Below are 14429 nucleotides of genomic sequence, written 5' to 3'. Positions count from 1 at the left end.
AATAACATTAATGCATTCAATATTCAACTTTCCATTTTACTTTATCATACGATAAAGTGATGAAATCTAAGCACAGGTAAAAATACAGTGTTCATCACTTAGTGCCAACGTAAAAAATAATACAGAGGGGCTACTACAAAACTAGAAAAACGAAGTTCGTATGGCACCGTCCCTTTCACTCGCGTATTGAATGAGATAAGCGTCAGCGGGACGGCAACATACGAAGTTCGAGTTTTGCATTTCGTAGTCAGGGCCAGCAGGGCTACTACGAAATTCGAAAATCGAAGTTCGTGTCGTTCCGTCCTTCTGACACTACTATTTAATTTAATACGTAAGTGAGAGGGACGTTACGGTACGAACTTTGATTTTAGAACTCCGGAGTAGGCCCTCAGATATCACACAACGTCATTGCTCATGTTTTTCGTATTCATTACTTTATTTCGTTACTTTACTCGTATTGTCATCGGATGTGATCAGTGCGTTTTCTCGTGTTTTTATTTAGATATTCATATCATAGAATAATAAATCAAATATTCATTATTCTCATATTATTTAGTTAATGTAAAACTTACTTAGAATGAAATTGAAACTTAAACATCAACATCTATAAAAAGTCGAAATATCTCGAAAACGGTCGCATTTTTATTAGACCTATTTTACCTTTTCTAGAATGTCCTAAGTGCCCTACATTTTAGTACATCACGGATCCGTTCATATCTTAATATTTTACGACATACATACATAGGTACCTAAGAAACCTTTCGGTAATAACCGGTTGCGGCACATCACTATTTATGAGACGCAAAAAACAGGTAACACATGAAACGTCAATTTAGTATCTCGAATTCTGGGACAGACCATAGCCAGTGTTGCAGTAGGTACCACATTGATATAAAGTAAATGATGATGGTTATGAATATTATTCTTAAAGTTGGCAGCAGAATTTGTGTTCAAGAAATGCATTTTAATAGGAACTCTAAAAGCATCACAGTTCATTACAAAACCTAGCAAGCAGGCAATCAGAGACAAAACTACTATTATTCAGAATGTAATAATTAAAATTCCGAATCAAAACCAATTAACCTATTGGAACTCATTACTTTTAATGAAATGTCACAGTCGCGATTAACTGAGTTAGGAGGCCAGCGAGCTTGTATGTATGTTTTACGTGATGTATTTATTGAAATTAGAATGCCTATTTATCGTATCTTCGAATTATCCTTTCGTTTAAAAATATTTATGGTATGTATATTCCAGTAAGTTTTATAATTAAATAGCTTTTGCCCTCGGCTTCGCCTGCTTGGAGTTCGGTTATCGCGCGCTGTTCTCTCGGGAACTGTGCATTTTTACGGGATAAAAAGTAGCCTATGTCACTCTCGGACCCATAAACTATCTCTATGCCAGACATCACGTCGATTAATCGCTCCGTTTCGACGTGAACGACGGACAAACATACAAACACACACACTTTAGCATTTATAATATTAGTATGGATATGGTTTTGATATGGATGATAGTCAGTAATACTGGATTGTATGCTTAAGTCAGGCAACCTTTGCTCGTGACATGAGTATTACTTATTGATGGATCTAGATCTGTTTAAAAAAATAATAAGAGAACCATTCAATTGTCACTTTATCTGCAATATCTGCTATATCAGCGATATCTGCCTACTGTTTAATCACCATTTTGTTAATGTTTTCGTAATCGCGCGTCGTATGCATTATTGTATCTTGATGTGGCAAACAATAGTTCTAAGGTACAGAAAATGTATATTTTTACACCTACTCAAGTTAATTCTATATTTAATCATTAAGCTAAATAATTTTAACGTGGTGAAGTGGTTTGCTGAATGCAATGAAAGCATGCATCTAAACCTCAATTTTTGTATTCCGTGGAATGATCGCATTTCTTGGTTTTGCCAGGCTAAAATACATTCCTTAAAGGCTATAGTCGGGTTTCCATAGTAAGTCGGCCCTTATATCACATTTTTGATAGGAAGTACCGCCTGCAAAATTTTGATATTTAGGCAAGTAGTAGGCCAATATATGGTCTATTCTGAGAAAAATCTAGAGGTGTCACTTCTTCACAATCACAGTAAAAAAAAAACTTTTTTTATTTGGTCTCTTTTTATATGATAATTAATATTCGTTTTTGGGTGGCGATGCAAATCTATACAAAGAACATTATTTTAAAATTTGAAGCAAATCGCTTGAATACATTATGAAAAAAAAATACATTAAAAGACTCTTAAAAATACATATGCATGTCAAAAAACTGTCACAAGTAGGATGTTCATACTCAGCATAAATATTCTTCGCTATAAGAGATACTCACTGATGTATTAAACTCACAAAAAGAAATCCAAGCCCATATGATGTAAGGGCCGACTTACTATGGAAACCCGACTATGGCCTTTGTGGTGATAGAATCGTAGAAAAATAAATTCAGAACATGAATATTGTTATTTAAATACTGAATTATAGTCATTTTAACGTACAGATTATTAATTAAAACATACTATGGAAATACCAAATTATCGACGTAGCTATACGTAGGTACTTATTTTAAAAATTTGATTGAATTTTGTGCCATTACATTTGGTCACTAGGTTTCCTGTCCTGTCCCGAAGCAATTTGCAGCGTTCTTTTGACACGTCCTCATAGTAATGCTAAAGTAATGTACCTAATATCCCCAATGTAATTTATCCCCATGGTAATTTTCATTGGTTATTCAAAAGTGGTTCAAGAATAAAAGTAATATAATAATAAATACGTAATAATTTTTATTATTTATCGAAAGAACAACTGCACTATTTACATCACTGGCCATGAGGCACATGTGCCTCATGGGACAGGGGACCTGTTAAATAATGAAATATGGTTGCTTCTCATTATTTTATATATTTTGTTCTACAACTACATACATGAAAGATCAGTCTGCCAAACAACAGAAAAAAATGACATCGTTTAAACTTCTAATTATGACAATTGACAGAAATCCACGGAGTTTAAAATTGAGGCTAAAGGCTCTTCACGTACTTACCTTCATCTCTTTTCATACTAGTAGCACGACAACGCATAGGTAGAATAGTGCTAGCGGTACACCCCGAAATTCAGTAAAACGCTGCAAAGGTGTTAAAAGCATGAAAATCGGAACGATTGATCTTTAGGCAATACGAATCAATTTGACCCGCAGCACGAAAAAAAAAAAAAAAGGAAAGGGGTATGACGTCATCTTTTTTTTTATATGGGTAAAAAAAAATTGGTCTGAAACCTATCGTGTGTGGTATCTAGTGAAAGGGCTTATTAAGCCAATTCTAAAAATATATCACATTATTATATTTCAGACACTTGTTTTAAATTAAAATAAAAATTATTTTCAAAACATACCAAGTTTGGGCTCCTCCAGAAATGATACGGTTGGATCATTATTTGTAAAATATACCTAAAATGATATGTTATAGGCTTTATAGTTATAGGTTATATTACTAACAGCCTCATATCCAACCCCAAGAAAGCAATTTTTAAAATATTTACTTTTAGTATTTTTTTATTATTTTATAATATCACAAAATGTGATAAAATCACAATTAGTTAAAACATGTATAAAAAGTTCAATTTTAGACACAGGATGATAAATACTAATGCGAGAGGAGTTTTCAATCATATTTCATTTATAAATGATGTAAATAATTTTTTTTTTCAAAATTGTTTTCTTGGGGTTGGATATGAAGCTATTACATATCATTTTAGGTATATTTTTCAAATAATGATTCAACCGTATATCTGGAGGAGCCCAAACTTGATACATATGTTTTGAAAATGATTTTATTTTATTTTAAAACAACTGACTGAAATATAATTATGTGATATATTTTTAGAACACAAGATAGGTTTCAGAACAAAAAAAAATTTTTTTTCCCATACACAGAAAAACATCACATCATAACTCCTCTTCTTTTTTTCGTGCTGCGGGTCAAATTGATTCTTATGGCCTTAAGATCAATCGTTTAAATTTTTATGCTTTAGGTAAACACCATTTGCAGCTTTTTACCGGTGGCACTAGAAGGGAACGTCCAAACGATGGGAACAACGTTTACTAATATTTATTATGTAATAACCAGTTTTCAGCTATAAAAGATCTGGCTGAGGGAACCAATAGTTTCGTTGACAAAATGGAAGCCGGTTGGGATCGCATTATGTCGAAGATTCGGTTAGATCCCGCTAAGTTCCCGGAGCGAAAACATCGGCTCACCGCTATATATTCTAAGGACAAGGAATATTTGTAAGTATTCAACCACGTAAAAATGTTTTAAAGGTAGGATATTCCAAATGGAAAGATTTGTCTACATGTTGGTTATGACGGCAGGTTTGACACTTCGGCGGAGTGCTTCTGGACGCCGTCGATCCGCTCGCGCATCGTTCAGTTCATCTTGGACCGCAAGAAGTTCTCGAATGCGCCGCACGACGAATTTGCGTTCGGCATCGCGAGGCTCATATCCAACGGCATTTACAGCGCAGCATATCCACTACACGACGTAAGTTGATCTTGCTAAATCTAGATTTTACGAGTAAACAGGCTCGAACTGACGATTTTGACCAAGAACATCTCTGCTCTTTATTCACAACAAAAGCGATGTAGGAGCTGACTTCAATAGGTATGTAGGTATGTTACCAATTTATTGAATCAAGCTTTACTTTTCGGAGTTTGTGGGGTACCATATAAATGATTTTAGAACCATTTACCATGCTGATACGCGGAGTTCGTTAACCAGTTATTGAGCAACGAATACCTAATTAATTTTTTTTTTGGGATTTTGCAAGTCAACAAGCAGGTATACCCAGGGTACACTTATTGTTGTTTCGTGAACACAATCGCGGCTACATGCCTTGTATGTCTAATGTACCGTTTCGGAAATTTTGTCATAATCATTTTACTTTAGGCATAATCTTGAGTTTCTATTACGTTTTACAGGGTGATATCAAAACCCCAGGCTCGATGCGGCATCTGCTGTATACGGAGTGGGCAGCCGTCTCAAAATGCCTCAAATACCAACCTCTAGATTACGTAAAGGACTATTTTGGCGTTAAAATAGGTCGGTGGTGATTTAAAATTATGCACTTTATTGATCTACTTCGGATAGTTTTTTAACTGACATTGAACCCTTTTTAAAGCTTTTGCGCGTATGACAGTAATAGATGCTTTGTGCTCTGACTCCTGTGCCCAGCTGATTGTCTGTTCTGAGGGCGTCTGGATGTTAACAAAGTAATACAGGATGATTGGTTATTGAATACATTCCTTTTAAGGGCGTGTAGTACACTTATCTGCAGCAAAAAATGTCATGAGGTACCCTGTCCGAAAATTATTTTTTTCCGAGATATTGACGAGATATTGATTCAGGTGGAGAAAAAAATTGAAAAAAAAACAAAATGAGAAGATATCATTATTCTTTTTTCCGATGCCTGATATTTAAAAAAAATATTTCGTGGTAAATAACTAAAAAAAACAACTCAAAATTTCATGATAATCAGCAAAACCGCTTGAAAAAGGCCCAAAAAGTAGTCACTTCTTTACAAGCAACACCCAACGTACAAATTACTGAAAAAAACTTTTTGATTAATTAGCTTTCTAATGAATGAGACTTACAGTACGATTATCTCGACTTTGATACTCGGCAATAATACAATTATTGGAATCAAGATTTGGTCATGGCCGCGACAACGTCTAATCCGACTCTGTATAATACGAGTAGACAAGGTAAAAAGCTTGATAGTAAAAACAAAACAAATCGTATCTAATTTGTCGTAATTTGTTACCTTTACGATTTAAACAGAGACATCCCGAGTGTTAAAGTGGAAATAATCGTAGTGTAACATTGTTTAAAAAATAAACAGTTTTTTAAAGTAATGACATGTTTCTTAAAACTCGTGAGAACATCTCATAGGAGCACAATGAATACACTAGAAATCAAAGTCAAAATTAAAAAGTTAACTTCTTGTTTATTTTTCAAAGTGTATGGCTTATTAATTGTTAATAGTTATATAATAACTAGCTATTGCCCGCGGCTCCGCCCGCGTGGTATTCGGTTATCGCGCGCTGTTCCCTCGGGAACTGTGCATTTTCCCGGGATAAAAAGTATCCTATGTAACTCTCGGGCCCATAAACTATCTCTATGCCAATGCTCTGTTACGGCGTGAAAGACGGACAAACATACACACAAACACACACTTTCGCATTTATAATATTAGTATGGATAAGTAGGATAAGTAGGATTAGTAGGATAGTCAGTTACCTGCTTATAGATCTAGTGAATAATGTTTTTTCATCGTATCAAGATACCTAAAGGTAAACCAAAAATATGACTACTGTCAAGAGGGCGCTATTGTTCTTATAGTTCAGTATAGTCGGAACAATGCTTTCTTTTTTCTTTGGCGACCTAAAATCTGAGGAGAAACGACCTTCTTTTATAATTCGCGTAATCGATGACTCCGATACACCCAGAAAGTTTATTAATAACTATAATTACTGCTTATTTTTACCAGACTACAATGACATCTTGACTTGTCTACAACGTTTACCTGTTAGCTCCGATGTTAATTTGAAAAGTTTTTGTAGCGAAACAGTTTTATTCCCCAAGTGTTTTTTTCCAGTAGTTTATTATAAACATTATTTACAATGATCCGTTGTTGACTACGAATCGTTTTGGGCATTTTTTTGTTATTGTTCAAAGAAACCGCCACAGTGACACTGAGAATCATTAAAATTATTGCCAGTGTAAGAAATTAGTTCCAATGAAATAGTCATATATTTCTGGTCAGGCTTTAAATACGAACTTTTCCGACAAAATACATTATTCATTACTTCTGTACAAAAACAGTGATAATAAAAAATCACAAAAGGTTTACGAACACTGTTTCTTATGCATATCTACAAATCTGCAACTGGAGTGCCGAAAACGCCGACGGGCGTCTAATTTAGCTTTTCCTGGATGCCGCTGACGCCGATGGGCGTCTGTTCTGCAGAAGCGTCGGCATCGCAGCAAAGTACGTAATCCGCAAGGCTACTACGAAACTCGAAACTTGAAGTTCGTATTGTACCGTCCCTCTCGCTCTCGTATTAAATAGTATAAGTGTTAGAGGGACTGCATGACACGAATTTCGAGTTTCGAGTTTCGTAGTAGCCCTGCTGGCGCGCGGCTATGAATGGGGAGCTTTACAGACTGTAATGCAGGGTAATGAATAGATTTCTTTTTCCCTGAATGGCAACCAAATGGCAACACTGGCATAGATAATAGATCGCTCGTTTTTGGCTCGAAATTCGAACTTGTGATTTTATTTTGCTTAATATATAAAATGTACACACCCAATATCACATTTTCTCAAGTTTTTCGCGATTCCCAAGGTCAAAGAATCGAATTGCTTTAAAATAATTCCAGAGAAATAATGCGTTGTTTGGGAGAAACGTGTCAAAATGGTGTTGTAGAGCGCCATCCTGCTCTGTGTCATTTTTTTGTCCCGTTCTGGCGGTTCACTTTTATATTATAGATGTTATGTCGAACTGTATAATCGACTTTTGACCCGGAATCTAAAAAATACAATACTAAATTTAAAATTTATAAATCTTGTTCGAAGTGAGCTCCGCGATTTCTTATGTAGGCACGCAATCTTCTCCTTACTTCGGTTTTTGTGATTCGGGATTTTAATCTGATCTGATCAGCTGCGTTTGTGATCCTTTGACTGAGTTCATCTATTGTTTATGGGCGTCTTGTAGACTAAACTTTTATATTGTACTATATATATGACCCCATAGATAAAAATCGCAAGGTGTCAAGTCCGGGCACCCACCCATAAAAGTGACTACTTTTTTGGGGCTTTTCAAGCGGTGTTCGCTGATTTAACTTGAAATTTTGTGTTGCTTTTTTAGTTATTTACTATGAAATACAATAGTTGACATTTCAGGCATCGGAAAATAAAAAAAGAATAATGAAATAATGTATTTTTTTTTACAAAGCTTTAGTTCACCTGATTCGGCGGTTTTGTGAATAATCTTAAAATCGCCAATATCTCTTAAACTAATAATTTTTGGACAGGGTACCATGTAATTTTTTGCTGCAAATAAGCTGTACTACACGCCCTTAAAAGGCATAATAACCAATCATCCTGTATATCATAGTACTTTTTATTGACTGTAATTGCATTGTCATACAAACACATATCAAACTTCCGAAGGATTGAGTGAGTTGTAGTGCTTGTAATTAATTCTGTTCCGTAATTTTCAGGATTGTACTTCGCGTGGCTTGGATTCTATACAAATATGTTGATTCCTGCCTCAGTTGTAGGACTTATTTGCTTCATATACTCAGTTGCCACTGTATTTTCGAACAGCCCTAGGTAAATAAAGTATACTGTTATTGCTTTCAATGTTTTTTTATTATGGTAAGATAAAATTTTAAGATTATGGTTCTGTGTGCAGTGAGCAGGTGTGCAGTTACAACTCGACTATCAAGATGTGTCCGCAGTGCGACTATATCTGCGACTACTGGTATTTGAACACAACATGCGTCCAGGCCCGGGTCACTTATCTGTTTGATAACCCAACTACAGTGTTTTTCGCTATATTTATGAGTTTTTGGGGTAAGTCAAACTTCTAATTCAACACAAACAAAAGATATTATTATAGTCATTAAAATGGTTGATACTATGGCCCGGCAATCAAAACTTATAGGTACTTCTAGTTCTCCTTGAAGCTTGAAATTTAGTATGAAGGTAGCTTTTACAGCACAAGCAAAAATAAAAGTCTGAAAATCCTATATTTGGTCGGTCTGTGGCAGTAACCATCTAATTTGATCACCCCTATTGCTAACCTGGATATTCATAAATAGATATCAACAAATTTGCACGGAACCCTCTGTGCGCGCACCGACGCGCACTTGGCCGGCATTTTTTCATGGCTAACATGCTGATACTAATATAAATCCCTCATTAAAGAATATTAAGCAAAGCTCTGCGCAGGGGGCGACACTAGCGCAAACCGCCATGATAACGTCAGTTCTCTTTATATTTTGTCGCCATGAGACGGATCATGACCAAAGAGTATTAGTACTACATATAAAAATCATGACATATTTAATTACGAGGGCGGGATGATAAGTAACTAGCCTAATAAAAAAAAACTCAAGTATTTAGATTTTATTTTTCGACGTAGTCTCCTTGCAGCTCTAAGAACTTATTCCACCTTCGTTCTAAAACCTTTATGCCCTCCATAAAATGTTTTTTTCGAGGCCTTCAAAATACTTCTCTACGGCTGCTATGACTTCATCATTTGTGGCAAACTTCTGTCCACCCAAAAAAGTTTTCAGTCTAGGGAATAGGTGGAAGCCTGACGGTGCTAGTTCCGGCGAATAAGGTGGGTGCGGCAGCAATTCATATTTCAATTCGTTAATTTTTGCCTTAGCTTTAACGCATGTGTGTTTGATCTTGCGTAAGCAAACGCGGCACGCAATGAGCGGATAACTTTTTCATAGTTAATTCCTCACTTAGTATATGATGTACCCGCTCTTTCGAAATGCCTGTAGTGTCAGCCATGGTTTATGTCAATCTAACTGACCGGACCGGATGGCCAAGTGGTTAGAGAACCTGACTACGAAGCTTGAGGTCTCGGGGGGCAGATATTTGTATGAATAATATGAATGTTTGTTCTCGGGTCTTGGATGTTTAATATGTATTTAAGTATGTATTTATCTATATAAGTATGTTTATCCGTTGCCTAGTATCCATAGTACAAGCTTTGCTTAGTTTGGGATTAGGTCAATTGGTGTCAAGTGTCCCATGATATTTATTTATTTATTAATTTATAGAAAGGGTAAACAAAGACGCCATTAACCCGACCACAGACATTTAATGATGTGAAAACCTAGAACCTACTGCAAAATAATTAATCTGTTCCGTAAATCGATTAATTTATTAATTTAATGGATCAAAGTATTTTTGTCTATTTTATTATTTACTATACTTGATATAATTCCAAAAACTGTTTATTCAATTTTAAAAGCAGTAACTTTTATTTTTTATTTTAAGGTAAATAAATAATAAGTAAGTATTAATAGATTTTAAAAATGTCAAATTTTCCATCATCTCTACGCTAGTCTATGCTGCTACAGCGTATACACTACTTTCATTCAAGAAATAACGTCACATTTTAACGAAGATTTTTCAAATGAAAATTAAATATTGAATTCAAGTGAATTTTGGTGAAAAAAGTGTTTAGACATCTAGTTAAAAGACATGAATTTTGGATAAATGTGTTATTGATTCGATCGAGTGGGTGTTTATACAAGAATTTTGATGAAATCGCTTTGTTTACACTTTCCATAAATTGGATTGGCTTAACGTATATTTCATATAGCTTCAATCGTCTATCGCCCAAAACTATATCATGTACTATGGTGACCATTTCCGGTGACGCTTTTTAGTGGTCCCGGACGGGGTTCATCTTGAACACTTGTACGGCCGCGTTTAAATTAGCCACCCAGTTTTTTACTGTGGTATAAGAAACACACACATCTGGCACATTCACCTAAACCATTATTTAACTCTTCATGAATATCTGTCCCTTTCATACCCCTCAAACAAAGAAACTTTATCGCCGCTTTTTGTTCATTTCATCTATTTTAAAAACAATTGACACAATATATTTTTAAATGACAGCAAAACATTAGTAGATTGATAAACAAGGGTGGAAAGTGACCCATTTCACCCGAGATATTTCTGGCACTCGAACGAAGTGAGAGCGCCAATATATAGTTCGAGGGGAAATGGGTAATTTCACCTGAGTTAGACACTCTACTTTTCATTTCGACTGTGAGGAAAGTAAAATACAACAAAAAAATTAGAATAATAATAAATTTAATTTACTTATATCCAACCTCCAACGGTACCTTTACGACTGGCCACTTGCCACGGCCGACTATAAAATAAATCGAGTTGGTCACGACCAAGGAGCTTATATATACAAAACTGGAGGGTGAACGCCGAACGAACAAGTTTGACCTTTATTACTTATTTATATATTCCATCTCTTTCTTTCACATTTCATGAATGACTTTCATCGGCGTTCAACCTCCAGTGTTGTATATAAGCTCCTTGGTCACGATGTGCATCTAGATGGCCATGCCGAACCCTGAAAAAAAAGTGTCATTGACGTAACTCAATTATCTTCGACTCCGTGACTAATCGAAAATTAAAAAAAAAACTTTCCACCCTAGAGATGAAAAGTCAATTTTCCACCGCTATCTACTCATGAAAATTAAACTTTCCGAACAGAAGAGATGAAAAAAAATATTCATGCCACGAAATTTAATTTTAGAACACGGACAGCCAGATACACATTTTTACAAATGGTATAGTGTTTTTTAAATTCAAACTTTTTAAATAGCTCAGGCTAGTTACTTATCATCCCGCCCTCGTTAGTAACAAAATATAGATAGTAACGAAAGAGATAGATTTCCAAAAAAAATATTGAAATTATATGAAATTATGGCAAATGTCCGTAATTTAAGATACTCAAAAAATTGATTCGGTTTGTGGTGCTGAGTCACCGACTTCGAGCTAGTAGGTACTTGGAAAAATATTTTCAACGTTTGATTTTTAGTTATTTTTTTGGAGTCGGTTTTACTTTTTTGTTAATTTTTTTCTTTATTTCTCACTTTTTAGTGATTCTTAGCCAAAGTTTATCTCACAACGATTCCATTAAGCCCAAACACGACTTAGTTACGTTGTTTTATAACAGAGTTCCGCTGCCTACCTTCCTGCTTCAGCATCAGATCAGTTCGAAAGAATCATTAACTAAAAGTTAGTCGCTTATCTAGGTATATCAATCATGATTTATGGACCCGCGAGCATTACTTCCATGTACGGTCTTTTTCATCAGACCCAGTTTGCCAAATGATACTTTCTGAATGTAAATGCTTATTTTTATGCTAAAAATGCTAAAATCGCCAAAGGTGTGCCTAGAAAATTTGAGGTTTGCCCTCGATTTCCCTAGGATCCCATCATCAAATCTTGACATGGTAAAATAATTTTGAAAATCGCTCCACAGTTGACTGAGTAATGAATCGGTGAACATACTTAAAAAAATACAAACATTGGAACATAGAACCTCCTCCTTTTTTTTAATCGGTTAAAAAGTAAAGCAACAATTTTTTTTGTATGTGACTGACTGACGTCACCGACAGTAGCTAAGGACACGTTCGTGGTTCGCTCATGTGGAAGTTCAAAACATTCATGAAATATAGACGAAACGCCCTTGTCAGCGAACAGATGCATACAGGCAGGATAGCTACCTGTGGTAGACATTCATAAGTGCTTGTTATAGATTAAATTGAATAAAGATATTTTGACTTTGACTTTGATAACTCGTGTTGTGTTGTGGCGCAGCGGCGTGCTTCCTGGAGCTGTGGAAGCGCTACTCGGCGGAGATGACGCACCGCTGGGACCTGACCGGCTTCGACATGAACGAGGAGCACCCGCGGCCGCAGTACCTGGCGCGCTTGGTGCACGTCAAACGCACAAAGGTATGCGTATGCACATACTACACTTAATTAAGTTGGTCCTAATGCCTCATCCAGACTCTCGCGAGGCGGGCTTCAGTTGCCCGCTACTACAGTAGACGTGTATCAAAACATTTTTTCGTCACACTTGCTCGTCAATGATGTTATTCCATGTCTGTATACTAAAGGACAATGGCCTAAATTGTTCCCGTGGGAGTTATGGATTTACGTAAAGTTTTTCTTCTCAAGGGAGTTATGACTTTAGTTTTAAAACGTAAGTAGGTACGTCATTTCAGACTTAAGAGGTTTCAAGTCAATCAACGTTTTATTTACTTCTTTAAAACTTAGCTATAACCCAATTTTACACCATAAAAGTTTTCCACGCATCATGAAACTTCGTTATTTTAAATATATATCAAATTGTTTTGCAATAATTTTAGTAAATATTTTTTAACATGTTGGAATAATTAGCTTAGCATTATCTATGATAGACAACACGAAAAAGTGACAATCAGGCGGGTAGCCATTATTTTATTCAGTTGTTTTCATAGCGTCTTTCTTTTGCTGAGCTGTGAAGTGTTTAGACACAAAATAATTTAATTTTTTGCATTTTTTTCCTGGCAATATGATGAAAATCATTGTGTGTATCACGGGCCGTAAGGGGATTACAAACTCGAGTCATTAAAAGCCCTCCGCTTCCGGTGTTGGGCTTCTAATAGACTCGTTAGTAATACCCTTCTTACGCCCCTTAATGCACAATATATTATAGCTATGGGCCACCGTTTACGAGTTATTTACGAAAAAGTAGAAAAAAGGGACCTTAACACCCCCCTCCACCCGCAAGCACCCGTTCCCCTGATTTTCCTTCGCTGGGTAGCCTAATACCTACAGATAGCCTCCTCGCATTGTGAGGTCGCGTGACGTTTGTATTGATGTTATTGCATGATGTGGTCGCCAGCTGAACCCGGTGACGGGGGTGCCGGAACCGATGGTCCCGTTCTGGCGCATGCGGCTGCCGGCGACGCTGATGTCGTTCAGCGTGGTGGCGCTGCTGGTGCTGACGGCGCTGGCGGCGGTGCTGGGCGTGGTGCTGTACCGCATGTCGCTGCTGGGCGCCAGCATCCTGCGCCGCCAGGACAACGCGCTGCTCTCATACAGCCCCATCATGTTCACCACCGCCACCGCCGCCTGCATCAACCTGCTGCTCATCTGCGTCTTCAACTATGTTAGTACCTATTTTTGCATTAGGTCAATGTCAGGGTAGGCTGCGCCTTAAGCTGCTTACGGTGCTGGCCGCTGGGGGGCTGGCGGTGTGCAGGTGCGACGCGAGCTAGCGCTGTATACTCTGAAATTGGCCCAATGCACGCCACTGAATGTCGTACCCATACCGGCAATACCTACCTAATATTCTGTACACCTCATTACAAATCGACCGCTTACTTTCTCAACCTTGTATCTGCCCGAATTGTTTACAACAAATCAACACTGTCACACAACAGAAAGATGATTCTAAAGCAATTTAATGTGGCTAGATACGAAATTGAGAAAGTAAGCGGTCGAAATGCGGCCTGCTATAATTATAAATAACCGATAAAAATAATAATTTGAAACAATTATTAGACAACACGCGAATACTCAACCGACACACTGGAAACCCAAAAATTAATAAGTTTTTTTTTTAATTAAATTTAACTTTCGGATCATTAGATCCGGATCATTAGACACATTTCATTTATCAACGACACATTTAATTCCGACGATTTTTTTTGTAGCTAAACTAAACGGAATAAACTTGAAGGTAATCTACTATTCCCAAATATTTACAAATGTGTTACAACAAAATGTAAGTTTCACAAGTGAATATGAATTAAGGTGTAAA

General features: G+C 36.4%; 1 protein-coding gene across 6 annotated transcripts in view; it reads left to right on the top strand.

Annotated features, from left to right (window-relative positions):
- The window catches only part of subdued (anoctamin 1), a 55112-nt gene that overhangs the window by 16009 nt on the left and 24674 nt on the right, over positions 1–14429 (top strand). For all 6 annotated transcript variants that reach the window (XM_074092569.1, XM_074092563.1, XM_074092579.1 and 3 more), the window contains 7 exons: positions 4127–4287; positions 4372–4540; positions 4978–5098; positions 8282–8393; positions 8476–8636; positions 12438–12574; positions 13509–13775. In XM_074092569.1, coding sequence (XP_073948670.1) covers positions 4127–4287; positions 4372–4540; positions 4978–5098; positions 8282–8393; positions 8476–8636; positions 12438–12574; positions 13509–13775 — 1128 coding nt within the window. The remainder of the gene's footprint in view (positions 1–4126; positions 4288–4371; positions 4541–4977; positions 5099–8281; positions 8394–8475; positions 8637–12437; positions 12575–13508; positions 13776–14429) is intronic.

Source organism: Choristoneura fumiferana, chromosome Z, assembly GCF_025370935.1.
Source record: "Choristoneura fumiferana chromosome Z, NRCan_CFum_1, whole genome shotgun sequence".
NCBI lineage: Eukaryota > Metazoa > Arthropoda > Insecta > Lepidoptera > Tortricidae > Choristoneura > Choristoneura fumiferana.
This window is presented reverse-complemented; position numbering and strand designations above follow the sequence as displayed.